Source organism: Scyliorhinus canicula, chromosome 2 (assembly GCF_902713615.1).
Source record: "Scyliorhinus canicula chromosome 2, sScyCan1.1, whole genome shotgun sequence".
NCBI lineage: Eukaryota > Metazoa > Chordata > Chondrichthyes > Carcharhiniformes > Scyliorhinidae > Scyliorhinus > Scyliorhinus canicula.
The window spans coordinates 279,640,828-279,657,100 of NC_052147.1; the positions used below are offsets into that span (position 1 = coordinate 279,640,828).

At 50.4% G+C, this 16,273-nt stretch overlaps 1 protein-coding gene across 6 annotated transcripts in view; it reads right to left on the reverse strand.

Moving 5' to 3' along the window:
• Nucleotides 1-16,273, reverse strand: part of cfap65 (cilia and flagella associated protein 65) — a 212,756-nt gene that overhangs the window by 114,437 nt on the left and 82,046 nt on the right. For all 6 annotated transcript variants that reach the window (XM_038790129.1, XM_038790130.1, XM_038790128.1 and 3 more), the window contains exons 11-12: nucleotides 13,328-13,687; nucleotides 12,480-12,617 (exon numbers count right to left, since the gene is read on the reverse strand). In XM_038790129.1, the coding sequence (XP_038646057.1) occupies nucleotides 12,480-12,617; nucleotides 13,328-13,687 (498 nt within the window). The remainder of the gene's footprint in view (nucleotides 1-12,479; nucleotides 12,618-13,327; nucleotides 13,688-16,273) is intronic.

Consider the following 16,273-nt stretch of genomic DNA (forward strand, 5'->3'; position numbering starts at 1 on the left):
ACAGGTTGGACCTGTAAAAAATACCTAAACGATAGGTATTGGTTTGCTGGTTTAGGAAAACCAAGCCACCTAAGCGGACGCGCTTACGTGCTGGAGCCTCCGGAGGAAAATCAAGTCACAAGGGATAAGGTCGCTGTGAGTCTGGGTCACAAGTAAGAGACCGGTCATGGGTAATAGCAATGGGAAAAAACAAACAAATGCTGCAAGTTTAAATAGCCCTAATATACGATACATGGTTACTAATTATGGACAAGACTCGGTGAGTCAAGTTAAAATGTGGGTGAAGGAGTGTGGTTTTCCTGAAGGAGGAAGTTTTAGTTTAAGACAATTGGAATTATTAAAAACTCAGTTAGAACAGAGGGCAAAAGAAAATGGAAAGAAAAGCAAAAGGAAAAGAGAAAAAATAAATTGGGCGGCTTTTGGTATGTGGAAAACAGAGGCAGAAATAAGAAATAGACGATCACAGGCGAAACCCAAAGAAACTACAAATAAAACCAACTCTCTTGAGTGTGTTAAGTCTATTTCAGGTCACCCCATTCCGGACGATCCCAACCTGGATGGCTGCCTCCCGCACCCAACGGCTCCTCCACAAGTGACTCCCACGAACCCAGGCCAACAGTCGCGACTGAGCCCTCCACCATATAGTGAACCCCCTCGGGGAACGCCTGAGACGTCCATGGGAACTCTACCGTCAGGAGCTGACCGTCACCCCCTTTACCCAGATATCAGTATCATGACTACATCTGACTCCCCAGTAGCTCACCATACCCGGAGTAAGGCGTCGTGCAGACCTAAATCTGCCCTTCCAGATGCACCAGAACCGTTTAATTATCACAAAGGCGACGAAGAAAGGGAAGGAGGCAGTAAATTTCTCGGCAGTGTCCTCAATGCTCCAATGATAGAGGTGGCGGGCCCGGAAGGACAACCGATACTTGTCCACAGACCGTGGACAATGAAAGACATTGAATGTGCCTATGAACAATTCCCGGATCCCAGAGAAGCGGGAGGCCAGAAATTTGCAGGCGAGGTACGCAAGTTCTGCCTCGAGTTTCGCCCCACGTCTCATGAGATGCGGCGATTATTGGGGAGGAAATTGGGTGCAGACATCTCCAAGATCCGATACAATTGGCCAGATGATAATGTACGAGCTCGCCAAGTTCAACCAGACCATGCAGATAATGTGCCTTATAACGCCTTTGTTACAGGTCTAGTGGACGCCTGTCAAACTCCCTTTCCGGTAAGAATGGACATGACAAAAGTTGCCATGTGTAAGCAGTGTGACGGTGAAACTGTGTCCCAGTACCTGACCCGGCTCACAGAAGTCCATAACGTTCATAGTGGACTTACAACACCAGCTGATGAATGGATTAAGTGAGGACATCGCTAAGAAGGTGAAAAATACATGTATTACATGGGACACAGGGAAACTCAACTTAATCGAACAACACCCCATACACGCTGACAAGCTACTGACACAAGAAAAGGCGAAGCGGAACAAAAGGAGGGAGGATTAGAGTCACTAAGCACAGCTAACCATGATGCAGATGGTGACACAGGTTGCAGAAGGTCAGCAACGAGGAAGAGGTAGAGGACGGACAAGAGGAAGAGGCAGGGGAGGTTGAGGGCGAGGACACGGTAAGACGGATGGGTGTTTCACGTGCGGAAGCAAGGACCACTGGGCAAGAGACTGCCCAACAAAGAGACAAGAAGGGCCAAGAGACGATGATGACAATGGTAATTGACAAAGGGGAGGAGAGGACGATGGAGGTATGCCTGAAGGAGAGGGTGAGTCCAAAACCTTGATGCTTTGCAATGAAGAACCGCTTAAGCTAACCTCTTGTACTAACGCTCTTGAAAACTTTACACAGACTATAGAGAGTGTGATGCACAAATCTAAACCGCGAGGCACTTATGTTAAGTATAATGAAGAATTCTATCGACGAATGCATTAACTGTGGAAGGGGAAAGGCTTACATTTTTAGTTGATTCCGGTGCGGGAAACTCTGTGATACAAATTAGTCAATTAAAGGCACCGATTAAGACGAGTGGGAGGTACCTGAACTCCATCGGGGCATCTGGCGTCATAGTACAAGAACAATTTACTGCACCCTTAAGGTGTGAGACTAATTATGGAGAAAGGTTTAAATTTGCATTTTTACTCTCTAGGTGTTGCCCAATTAATCTCATGGGACAGGCCTGATCAGCTACCCCAGAGAGACTAAGGGTTACGGAAGGAGAGGAAATAGCATTCCAAGGAGTTAAATTTGACGCCAGACCTCTGATGTATATTTATGAATGGAGATTGACTCCAGCGGCAGTGAGTTCAGTAAACCGAGCACTCATGGGAGAAGCACGCGAAAGCGTTAACCCTATTAACACTGACTTTATGTCCGAGGAGAATCTGCACTGCACCGCACACATTCACTTGGGAGGACCAGATAATCGATATGAGAATGAATGGTTCGGGAAGTTGCAAAAGTCTGAGGTGCTGCTGATACGAGAATTATATTGGGATGAGCATAGGTGCGCTGCAAGTATAGACCTGTCTAGAATACGTCTGAGATCGGGAGTACCACACCCCTTTACAATAGAACGGTCACACCTCCATGTATCGTTAGTGAAAGGGCGCAATAGACAATGGAAAGATTTGGGACCGTGGGTCCTTAAAAATCTCAAAGTCAATGATTGGACACTGCTTTCAGACACAACTGTGTGGTTCAGTACGAGTATGCGAGCTTATAAAAAGAATCTTAACTGGCTATCTCAGGCAGAGAGAGTGGTGGAAATAGTCCCCGCCTCGGACCAGAGCCATAGAGGAACAACCTGGAGTTTTGTACAAATTACTACCGATGACCCGTGACTGCAGACAGTTCCGGGGAAACTTTGGGCAAAGGGAAAACATGATGTGGGTCTAATACGCAATTGTGAGCCCGTAAAAGTTACACCAAAGTCTGATTACAGACCATGCAGAACGCAGTATCCGCTAAAACCCGAAGCGGTAGAAGGGATCACCCCCGTATTCAATTCACTATTGAAGGCGGGAGTCATAGTACCCTGCGAAAACTCACCAGTGCGTACACCGATTTTCCCTGTAAAAAAGGCGACTCTCCCGGGAGAACCCGAGGGATGGAGGTTTGTACAGGATTTGCAGGCAGTCAATGATGCTGTTATGGCCAGAGCCCCTAATGTTCCGAATCCATATAACTTTGTTGGTACCACATGCAGTCTCACTACTTCTCCTAGAGCAAAAAACAGCTCATATGTCTGCGGCAAGGTGGTTAAGATACGCGTGGTTAAGATACACGGTCCTGCTGGAAATGCCAAACATTACAGTGAAAAGGTGTATCATACTTAACCCCGCCACTCTTCTTCCCACCACAGGTGATGGGGAACCACATGATTGCGTTGCTCTAACTAATGAAGTTTGTAGTCGGCGACCTGACTTGTAGGATACCCCCCTACAAAATCCCGACATGGAACTGTTTGTGGATGGGTCTGCGTTCAGAGATCGAGAAGCGGGCCAGAACTGTGTGGGGTATGCCATAGTCACATCACACAACATACTAAAAGCAGAGCCGCTTCCTAGACACCTCTCCGCACAAGCTGCGGAACTGATAGCCCTTACAGAAGCATGTAAACTTGCAGAAGGCAAGTCCATTACTATCTACACAGACAGTAGATATGCCTTTGGGGTGACTCATGATTTTGGAACCTTGTAGGGGATTCTTAACATCAACAGGCAAACCAATCACGCCCCATGGGCTGATTTCTGATCTCTTGGACGCAGTCCTCTTCCCTAAGTGTATTGCAGTCTGTAAGTGTGACGCACATACAGGGAAAACCGATCCAGTCTCACAGGGAAATGCAAGGGCGGATGCGGCAGCGAAAGCAGCAGCGCGAAAACCTATCAGTGATAACATAAACATGCCAATGCTAACAGTTCCTATCCCAACAGCGGACACACAAGACCTGCAAACACAAGCCTCACGGGAAGAAAAGAAAGAATGGTCAAAGGCAGGGGGTAAGGTAAAAGAAGGGGTACGGTACGGCCCCAATGATAAGCCATGTCTATCGAGAGTGCTATTTCCTCATTATGCTAAGTTGACACACGGCAAGGACCATGTGTCAAAAGGAGGGATGTTCAAGAGTATCGCTGCACATTGGTACACCAGAAGCTTTACTAGATACTCCCAGAAATTTTGTGAACGACGTGTTATTTGTGCTACCAATAATGTGGGGAGAGGAATTAAGATAAGCCCAGGGGCGCACCCAGAACCACTGAGACCCTTCGAGCATATTCAAATGGACTTTATTGAGCTAACCCCAAGTGAAGGGAAGAAATACTGCCGAGTAATGGTTGACATGTTCTCTAAGTGGGTAGAGGTGTTCCCTACAGCCAAACAAGATGCTAGTGCAGTAACCAAGGCCCTGTTAGAACATAGAACATAGAACAGTACAGCACAGAACAGGCCCTTCGGCCCTCGATGTTGTGCCGAGCAATGATCACCCTACTCAAACCCACGTATCCACCCTATACCCGTAACCCAACAACCCCCCCCTTAACCTTACTTTTTAGGACACTAAGGGCAATTTAGCATGGCCAATCCACCTAACCCGCACATCTTTGGACTGTGGGAGGAAACCGGAGCACCCGGAGGAAACCCACGCACACACGGGGAGGACGTGCAGACTCCGCACAGACAGTGACCCAGCCGGGAATCGAACCTGGGATCCTGGAGCTGTGAAGCATTTATGCTAACCACCATGCTACCGTGCTGCCCACAGCACGTTAACTGAAATAATTCCACGATGGGGCATCCCAGAGAAAATCAGCACTGATAATGGCACGCCATTTGTAAACCAGGCTCTTAAGCAGGTAGGAGAATACCTAGGCATTGATCTAAGGCAACACTGTGCATACCATCCAGCGAGTGGAGGAGCAGTAGAAAGGGAAAATGCCACTCTGAAAAATAAGCTAGCAAAGTGCTGCGATGAAATGGGAATACCATGGATGAAAGCCCTGCCCGTAGTACTAATGTACATGAGGACCAGGGTCAGAGGTAGAGCCAATTTAAGTCCATTTGAAATATTATTCGGCAGACCACCCAACACTGGAATTGGGCCAAAACCCGTCGCGAGGACCCTGACTAGCCATTGTGAGGATGAAATGTTACGTTACTGTACAAAACTCTCTGCGATTTTATCTCAGGTGCAAGCTCAAGTGAAGGAAGCCCTGCCACAACCGGCTGAGGGGAAGTTGCACGACCTGCAGCCAGGCGACTGGGTAGTGGTGAAAGGCTTCAGGAGGAAGAGCTGGAGAGCTAGACGGTGGCTGGGACCATTCCAGGTGCTCCTTGTGACGCAGACAGCGATAAAGGTGGCAGAAAGAGCAACGTAGATTCACGCTAGTCATTGTAAGTGGGTGCCGGAGCCCCAGCTCACACCGGACAAGTCAACATGAAAGGGGTAATGTCGCTTATCATGATGCTTATGCTGGAACTGGTAATGGGAAAAGCGTATTGGGCTGGAGGGGTTACAGTGACATTAACCAGAGGAGAGACAGGTACATTTACGTGTGACCCATGGCCCTATGACTCTAAATACTTGCGAGATGATAAGTACTTATGCCGAGACCCCTGTGGCCCATACAACTGGAACCTGGCGGTGGCGACCACGGCGAAAGGACTCCCCAAAACTGGACCATGCATCTGCCAATGCCTACAGAAAGCAGCTATAGCAAACCTGTCCCGCAATTACCGGATGTTGAAACTATCTGACCCAACAGCAGCAAGGGAACAAGTTGACTTAGAGGAGGCAAACCAGTGGATACCTCCATTTGAGAATGAACTGTCAATAGACTCATCTTCTGTATCATATAGCTATAATGACAACCTGTTTCCCATTTTATGTACCAAAGATTAATGATGGTATTATTGAAAAATCTACAGGAGTACAATGATACCTGATGTCTGTTCTTTGAGAAAACCTTTGTTTAACAATAAACAAACATTTTTTTAACAGCCAGTCACCTGCTTAGGTGACTGGCTGCGATTAAAATTTTGATAGATGTTGTCATTAAGATGACAAAAAGGGGGGAATTGTAATGGACAATTTTAATACTTAATATTGAATAACTGCTTAATAGTGTGATTAACTAAAGCTGCAGGCGTTTGTGTGTGTGTGTGCAAGGTTAGAGAGAGAGAGAGAGAGAGAGAGAGAGAAACTGATATCCCAGCTGTCTGAAGGTCGAGATGGTAAAGTTAGGAGAAAAACAACTCCTTATATGGAATGGAGATTTACTTGTATCTTTTGAATGTATAAAGACTGAAGGTTGAGGCACTCGGCGCGCTTTCCTCTCTCTCCTGTAGACAGAGGAGGGTGTCCTCTGCAGAGTTAAGAAATAAACTAACTTGCTCTTATTCATGACTGATTGTTTCTGAGTTTTCCTTTTTCCCACCACAACCTTTAGAGCACTTGACTGGGTGGATGCTTTCCTGATTGAAGACTCAAGAATTAAGGTTCATCGTCTCAGAATAAAGATTAGACCATTTTACACCATATATATCTTACCCTGTCCTCATCTTTCAACATTCCATAGGGACCGTTCTCTCCATGATACCTGGGTCCTCTTCTCAGGCACCCCAACACCTCCCCCCTGTGGCCCCTTTCCATGCAGCGACAGGAAATGCACCTGCACTTTTAATGCCTCCCTAGTCTCCGTCTGAGGCCCCAAACAGTCCTTTCAAATGAAGCAGCGATTCACTTGTACACCCTTCAAGTTATTATACTGTATTCATTGCTCAGAATGTGGTCGCTTCTGCACTGGGGAGACCAAACACAAACTGGGTGGCCACTTTGTGGAACTTTTCTGTTCAGTCCGCAAGCAGAACCACAAACGTCATTTCAATTTTCCACCTTGCTCCCAATCAGACCTTGGCCTGCTGAAGTATTCTAATGAAGTTCAATGCAGGCTCAAGGAACAGCACCTTATACCTCTGACTACAGCCTTCTAGATTCAACACTGAGTTCAACATAACCTCTACCTCCATTTCTCCATTTTGTTTTCTGTGTTCCTTTTTTGCTGGTTTGTTTTTTCCCTGTTTCTTTCTTTATTCCTTCACTTTATATTTGGACAGCCGTCATCATATCCTTTGATTATTTATTTAACATTCACTTTGAATTTGTGCTAAACCTTATGTATTTTAATTTCTCCTGCTCTCCGCCCTATCAATTCCATGTTCTTCCTTCGCTCACCTCCTGTAACCCCACAACAAGCACCTCCTCACATCCCTGCCGTCCCACCCTCGTTTCACTTGCCCAACACGTACTAAATTTCTACCTTTCCTCCTGTGGTGATTGTGTCTTTAAGGGCAACACAGCAGAGTAAGCGTCACCTGGCCTGGGTGACCAATCAGGACTCAGAGTGGGGAAAATCAACCAAGAGGGAGGAGTTCTATTGGGACAGATGTATTTTACAAGTAGCTGAAAACCTGCTGCTACTCTTGAAGATCACAGTAAATAATTCCCTTTTCGTCTACGAATGATGTCACTGAAAGTGCGTAATTACACTCCGTTCCATCAAAAGGACACGCACCTGAAACATTAGGCGCGATTCTCAGCCCCCCACGCCGGTTGGGAGAATAGCAGGAGTCTCCCGACATTTTTCATGCCCTCCCGCTATTCTCCCCCCCCTCGCCCGACCCACGTCACGAATCGCCGCTCGCCGTTTTTTACGGTAAGCGGCGATTCTCCGCGGCCGATGGGCCGAGCGGCCGGGCCTTCATGCCCATTTTTTCACGGCAGCAAACACACCTGCTTGCTGCTGTCGTAAAAACATGCGCTGGAGGCCCGCTTGGGGCATCCAGAGGCCCGTTTGGGGCGGGAGCACCACTGTTGTGCTCGGGATGGGACAGGCCCGCGATCGGTGCCCACCGATCGTCGGGCCTGCGTCCAAAAGGGACGCACTATTTCCCCTCCGCCGCCCGACAAGATCAAGCCGCCACATCTTGTCGGGCGGCGGTGGAGAAATGCGGAACTGCGCATGCTCGGGTTCAGTCAATGGCGTGATGACGTCACCTGCGCATGCGCGGGTTGGAGCCGGCCGCGCGTCATCTTGGCGCGCGGCCTTAACGACGGTCGTTAAGGCCACGATGCCGTCATTCCCGGGGTCCCGCTCCTAGCCCCGATGGGGGAGAGAATCGGGTCCCGGGAACGGGCGTGAAGGCTGCCGTGAAACACGGCTGGTTTCACAGCAGCCTTTACAACTCTCCGCATTTGAGGAGAATCTCGCCCAGTAACTCTGTTTTTCACTGCAAGCTGCAAATTTCCACTCAATAACCCGTCTTAGGCTTGCTCATCTTAAAATACTTGCTTTAACACCTAGCCCTTTTGATGATTAAACTCTGCAGACTAACTGTGTTCAGTTTAATTAACTCAAGTCATGCACACACAGTACCCCCACAAGTCAGCTTCACGGATTGGATTTGGATTTATTTATTGTCACCTGTACCGAGGCACAGTGAAAAGTATTGTTCTGCATATAGTCCAGACAGATCGTTCCATACAGGAAAAAAAACATAGGGCATACATAAATACACAATGTAAATAATAGACACAAGCATCGGGTGAAGCATACAGGAGTGTAATACTATTCAATAGATAAGATGTGTGAGGAGATTAGATCAGTCCATAAGAGAGTCGTTTAGTAGTCTGGTAACCGCGGGGAAGAAGCTGTTTTTGAATCTGTTTGTGCGTGTTCTCAGACTTTTGTATCTCCTGCCCCATGGAAGAAGTTGGAATAGTGAATAGCCCGGGTGGGAGGGGTCTTTGATTATGCTGCCCGCTTTCCAAAGGCAGCAGGAAGTGTAGACAGAGTCAATGGTTGGGAGACAGGTTTGTGTGATGGACGAGTAGAACACCTCGGAGGAGAGCTCCAAGGATGCCACCGTTATAGTTGTGGCACAGCTGTCAACCCCACCCTCCACCAGCGCAGATACACGCACTTTGGTGGGACATGTTAGTGTTCAGACTTCTGGGACACATCTGGTGAGCACCACACTGCTCCTGATGTACATCGGGTGGATGCAGGAACTCCCAGGTGAGACAGCAGTCGGAGGGCTGCAGGGACCCAGGACCCAGCTAGGTCCCAGCCTGATGCTGAACCTGTAAAGTGGGTTACCCAGAGCTGATGGAGATGGTAGGAAGCGGCCGGGACATTCAGAGGGAGATGTTATAGCAGATCCATAGCCGCTTGGAGGAGTCCCAGAGGCTACGGGCGCAGGAAATGTCACCGGCAATGCATGGCGTCGGGGCCAACACTGCTAAGGTGGTGACCTCAGTGGAGAGCCAGGTGCATGATGTCACCACCATTAGTGAAGGTGTCCAAGGCGTCGCTCAGTCAGTGACGGCCATAGCCGAGGGTCTCAGCAGAATGTCCGACTCACTGGGGGATGTCACCCAGCACCAGGCTGACCTTGATGAGGTTCTGCGGAAAATATCCCACTCTCAGATGGGCATGGCCAAGGCACTGTGGAGCTTGTCCCAATAGCAGGTGGGCATGGCTGAGGCACTGCAGAGCATGTCCCAACACTTAGAAGCATCGCTAAGGGCATTGACACCCTGGTGCGAACTATCGGGAACTGCCAGGGCTGGCAGAGCTAGATGATGCAGGGGCAGCCATAGCTCGAACTAGCTGTCCCTCTGTCCCAAGGTGAACCCCAGGGCCCTATGGGAACCTATTGGGAAAAGGGGACTCTGGGTGCCAGGCCGGACCCGTCCCATGTAGTGGTGATGATGGCCACCAGCTCCCCTATGTTCCACCCCTCTGATGAGGCTGTGTCTTACAGTCAGCGCCCGAGACAGTGCGGCACAGCCTATGCCTGTGCCGCCGACAGGTGAGCCCTGGGCCTCCTGTCTCGGAGCCCCCAGAGGACACCCGCCAGGGGCATTAAGGGCCAGGGAAGAGGTAAGCAGCTGGCTGCCTCCTCCTCTGATGTGCATTGTGGGGAAACAACAAGACGTAGTGGTAGAGCTACGAGGACCACACACGTTGAGGACCACACACGTTGAGGATCACTGAGGGCAGCGGGATAGGGTAAGGAGTTCCACAGATTCACCACCCTCTGGCTGAAGAAATTCTTCCTCGTTTCTGTTTTAAAGGATCATCCCTTTAGTTTGAGATGGTGTCCTCTGGTTCTAGCTTTTCCTACAAGTGGAAATATCCTCTCCACATCCACTCTATCCAGGCCTCGCAGTATGCTGTAAGTTTCAATAAAATACCCCCTCATCCTTCTAAACTCCAAATAGTATAGACCCAGAGTCCTCAACCATTCCTCATACGACAAGCTCTTCATTCCAGGGACCATTCTTGTGAACTTCCTCTGGACCCTTTCCAAGGCTCAGCCACGATTGCCAATTCCCTATTGATGATAGCCTTCAGCCGCATGGCCAGAGGGCTCAGCAGTCGTGGGGGTTCTGGGTGATCGGTGGGGCAGACGGGCAGGGACAAGGGTTGCCCCCGGAATGGGGTTGGGATCCAGGGGTTGGCATGGCGGTGCCGCGAGCGATCGCTCCCCGCCAGCACCTCTTCCCCCAAACCCCCATGGCGGCCCACCCCTGCGGAGGGTCCCCCAACCCCCGCCAAGTACTGGAGTGTCAATCCTAGCGCCCCCGGGCTCTGCCTGTGAGCAAAGTTGGCTATTCACCTCCTCGACTCCCCATGGTAGCCCTTCTGCCAGGTTCACATTTTTAAAAAGGAGAACTAATCGGCGCCAGCGTACCCACTTGCCGAGGAGGTCGCTGAATGATGGGAAGCCGTTGGATATGGGATGGCTCTCAATGATTGTATGGAAATGGGTCTTAAGTGGTGATAATTCGTTTCTCGCGACATTACGGCGAGATCCCAATTTTGCTTATGGGAGCAGGCCAATTGCATCGCAAACTGTTTGGCGCCCGGCATGGATCTCGTTTTTGGCTTCACCCACTATTCACCAGCCTTGTTATGCTTGAGCGAGAGCGCAACGAGGCCGGAGAATCGTACCCATAGTATCACAGAACATACAGTGCAGAAGGAGGCCATTCGGCCCAACGAGTCTGCAGCGACCTACTTTAGCCCTTACTTCCACCCTATCCCCGTAACCCAATAATCCCTCCTAACCTTTTTGGTTACTGAGAGCAATTTATCATGGCCAATCCACCTAACCTGCACGTCTTTGGACTGTGGGAGTAAACCGGAGCACCCGGAGGAAACCCACGCAGACACTGGGAGAACGTGCAGACTCCGCACAGACAGTGACCCAGCAGGGAATCGAACCTGGCACCCTGGCGCTGTGAAGCCACAGTGCTATCCACTTGTGCTACCGTGCTGCCCAAAGGTACCCAAAGCTATCCTTGTTTTTATTCTCGACAGGACATTGGTGAACCAGACCGGTTTTTACGACGTTGTCAATGGTTTCATGGTCACCATTAAACTTCTAATTCCAGATTTTTATTGAGTTCAAATTTCACCATTTGGTTTGGTGGGATCTGAACCCAGGTCTGCAGAGCATTGCCCTGGGCCTCTGGATTACTAGTCCAGTGTCAATACCACGGCGCTACAACCCCCCCTTGAACAGACTTCACACCTCAGAGAGCTGCCAGTCAGTCTGATTGGCAATCTGACTACAAGCAGTCCCAAGAGTTGAAGTTCCAGAATGGAGGTAAGTACTAGGAGCTGTCACGTCAGGGATGGGAGGGGAGGGGAGATACCAAGGTCGGTGGGTGGGGATAGTGGGGTGGTAAGGGTGGGGTGGTGAGGGTCTTAACAGAGAGGCCAGGGGGAGAGAACACTCTGGTGGGCATGTCTTGGGGAGACCCTGATGGAAAGGGGCGCATGAGGGAAGCATCTCCCTCCCACCCCCTTCCCGTCGATGCCCAAGCAACCTGTATGACCTCCTCCCCCACCAATAACTGGTCTCCTCAATTTTGAGGCTGGGCAGAAAGTGGGCCTCATTTGGCCATTAATCAGGCGAGGGTGAGCAGGAGGAGAAATTTACAGACCCCAACATCGACATCGACCCCCACTCTCCACCCTCTGGACGGCAAACCCACCAGGAGGGGCCTGTGAAAACACTGGCTCACACATTTGTGTATTCTCCTCACACCGGAACAAGATAAAGCTGCAAATAAATTGTGTCTCTCATATCCTACGGTGCCTTGTTGTTACTGTCGAGATGGATGCATCTCCGAAATCTCTCCTGAAAACTCTATGGGAGTGATTACCCTTCTTCCTAAAAGCTGGCATCCAATCCAGAGCACCAACCAGTCCCTATTCTCTCCCTGCTCCCTCTTTCCTCACCCCCTCCCTACCTGCAAACCTTCCCCATTCCCACCTTCCCACTTTCTCTGGGTGGAATGACCAAGAGGTTCGGTTTACTGGCTTCTCTGACACTTCAACCGCACTGGAAAACAAAACCGTGCAGCGCCATGAAACTTCTACTCACCACTTCGGTCGAATCGAGGATGTACTTGGGAATGAAATGTTCCTGTCCTGGCTGGAACGTGTTCCCTTGCACATTTACTGTGAGGCACCACGGTGGACAGAATGTGTTTTCGTCTACAAAACGGTGATCGCGCATGACCTGAAAAATTACACCAACAATTTGGAGTTAGAGCAACAATACGTACACTTCCAAGAACAAGCACTTAGCAGCCAATTTGGTAACAGCAAGCTCCCACAAACAGCAACTAGATTGTGACAAGGTAGTGACATTCAGTCAAGGATAAATGTGGAAAAGGCACCCGCTCTCCTACAAAATAAGGCCATGGGATCTTATATTTACACGTGTGCAGTCGGGGTGTCTCATCTGAAAACACCTCTGACAGTGCAACACACGCCCTCTGTACGGCACTAAGGTATCTGTCTCGATTGCTCTTGTCTCTTGAGTGAAATTTTGAATCATAAAAACACTACAGTGCAGAAGGAGGCCATTCGGCCCATTGAGTCTGCACCAACCCTCCAAAAGAGCACCCTACCCAGACCCAATCTCCACCCAATCCCGTAACCCCACCTAACCTAACCATTGGACACCAAGGGGCAAATTAGCCTGGCCAATCCACCCAACCTGCACATTTTTGAATTGTGGGAGGAAACCGGAGCACCGAGAGGAAACCCACACAGACGAGAGGAGAACGTGCAAATTCCGCACAATTACCTGACGTCGGAATTGGACTCGGGTCCGTGGCGCTGTGAGGCAGCTGTGCTAAACATGATCTTATGACTCTGAGGCAAGGGTCTGAGCCACCACTGACTCTTTGCATTACAGTGGATGATTCCTGCACCTATACTGACCTTATAATAAGCAAAGCATTCCAGTTCGGCAGCGTATAGCATGTTGGTTTTATCAGGAGCAAAGTGAATGCGGAAAGCCATATTCTTCAAGGGGGGGATGTCAATGGTCTGAGGTGTCACCGTGAAGATGCTGCCTGGCACCGATGTCCAGAGCACAGTGACCTTGCCTTTCGTGTGGTTCATCATGGAAAATGGTAGAGGAGCGAACTGGTCGAGTACCAGGCACTTGCCGAAATTTAACTCCCTTTCACTGACTGAGACGTGAGGTGGAAACATCGTAATATCACTTTGGATACCGTCATCAAAATACTCAGTGATTGAAGAAATATTGGGGAACAATACTGGAGGTATTGGACAATCCTGGGAAGGAAGCACAAGGTTAAAACACAGGGAAATGTAAGAATATTCCCCCTTTCAACTTAAGGAAAATAGATTGGCAGATTTCTGAACGGCGAGGAAGTATTGAATGGAGGAGCAGAAATATTTAGGGGGTTCCGAATGTGAAATGCAAGTAATGAAATAGGCTAATGGAATGTTGGCCGGTGAACTTGATTACAAAGGGAGTAGAAATTATGATATAGCTGTACGAAGTTCTGTCTAGATCCCATCTTAAGTACTGTGTTGAGTTCAGGGCACAGCACTTCATGAAGACTATATTGGCCTTAGGTGGGATGCAGCACAGATTCACCAGAACTATACCAGGGCTAAAAGGGTTAAGTCCTGAGGACAATTTGCATAGGAGAGTCCTCCAGGGGATCGGAGGCCCCCGGGTGTTTGCCTTCTGGCAGTGCAATCTGGGTGCCAGCCTGGCACTGCCAAAGTGTCCAGCTGGCACTGGCAGAAGTACTGCCAGGCTGGCATTTTTCCCATGTTAGGGATCGGGCCTGGGGATGCCCCTGCGTATGTGAGGTGGGGTTCAGGTCCGAGTTGGGGCTTTGGGATGGATCAGGGGTCACGTCAGAGGGGTCGAGAGACCAAGATGCCATTTGTAAATGGCGTCCCGACGTCTTCCTGCACTGAGGAGTCCCGGCGAGCTGAAACAGGGCCAAGTGCAGCCTCGACGGGGCATTCCCCACTGAGGCCCCGAATTGCAGCAAAATCCTGATAGCTAGCATGGTGTTTCTCCGCGCTGCGAGTGCCAGGAAACACCTGGCTAAACACGCTCATCACGGGACTTTGCAATTTGGTTAGATCACACCCAGTATTTTAAAACAGTCAAGCCCTAGTTCCAGATTGGCCCAGAAGGGGAAACATCCTCTCCACATCCACCCTATCAATACTTCTCAAAATCATGTGGGCGCGATTCTCCGCTCCCCACGCCGGGTGGGAGAATCGTGGGAGGGCCCCCCGACTAATTTCACGACCAGCTGGCGACCCCCGTGATTCTCCCACCCACTGCTCGGAAGAATCGCTGCTCGCCGTTTTTCACGGCGAGCGGCGATTCTCCGACCCGGATGGGCCGAGCGGCCTGCCGTTCGCGACCGTTTTACGACGGTGGCAACCACACCTGGTCGCTGCCGTCGTGAAATAGCCGTGAGATGCCCGTTTTGGGGCTTGAAGGGGGCCTGGTGGGGAATGAGCACCACGACTGTGCTCGGGAGGGGACAGGCCCGACGATCGGTGGGCGTCTCAATCGGACGCACTATTTCCCCTCCGTCGCCCCGCAAGATCAAGCCGCCACGTCTTGCAGGGCGGCTGAGGGGAAAGACGGCCACCGCGCATGCGCGGGTTCGAGCTGTCAGCCGTCGTGACGTCAGTCGCGCATGCGCGGGTTGGAGCTGGCCAACCTGCGCATGCGCGGCGGACGTCACATAGGCGCCGCCGTCGCGTCATTCTCGGCACGAGCGTCAAGGCCAGGCGGCCAAGAATAACGGAGCGCCGCTCCTAGTCCCCCCGGTGGGGGTGAATTCGATGAGAGGAGCGGGCTCCGAGGCCGTCGTGAAACTCGGCCGAGTTCACGACGGCCTTCACGATTGTTCCCGGGAGCGGACAATCCGCCCAGAATGTTTCAGTCAGGTCTCAATCCTACTCTTCTAAACTCCAGTGGATATAAGCCTCGCCTGTCAACCTTTCTTGGTAAAACAACGCGCTGAATCCTGGTATTAGTTTAGAAAACCTTTTGGGAACAGCTTCTGATAAGACCATCAGATATAGAAGCAGAATTAGGTCTTATGGCCGATCGAATCTGCTCCACCATTTGATCATGGCTGATATGTTCTTCCTCCCTATCCTCCTGCCTTTTCCCCATAACCCCATGTCCCCTTATTCATCAAGAACATCAGATTTGTGCTCAAGATGTTGTTACCTACAGGGCTACAGACCAAGAGCTGGAATATGAAATTAGACAGAATAGTTCTTCCTTAGAACATAAGAATTAGGAGCAGGAATCGTCAATTTAGTCCCTCGAGCCTGCTCCACTGTTCAATACGATCATGGCTGATTGCATCATGGCCTCAACTTCACCGTCCTGCCTGTTCTCAGTAACCCTTCAACCCATTACTAATTTAAAATCTGTCTAACTCCTCCTTAATTTTAATCACTGTCCCAGCATCCACTGGGGGAGGATCGAGCACCAGGGGAGTGCTCAGTGGGGGTCTGGCCACCGATCGGCGAGCCGGCGTCTCTAAAAGACGCATTCTTTTCCCTCCGCCGCCCCGCAAGATCAATGCTCCATGTCTTGCGGGACGCCCGCGGGGAGGCCGGCAACCACGCATGCGCGGGTGACGTCATTTAGGCACCGCCGGCCGCGTCATTCAGGCAGCGGCGCTTTGACGCGGGCACCAAGGCCCGGTGCACAAAATTGACGCGTCGCCGCTCCTAGCCCCCTGGGGGTGGGAGAATAGGGGGCGAGGAGCGGCCTCCGATGCCGGAGTGAAACACTCCGGTTTTCACTCCGGCGTCAGCACTTAATCTCCCGTTGGGAGAATCGCGCCCCTTATCTCTGGA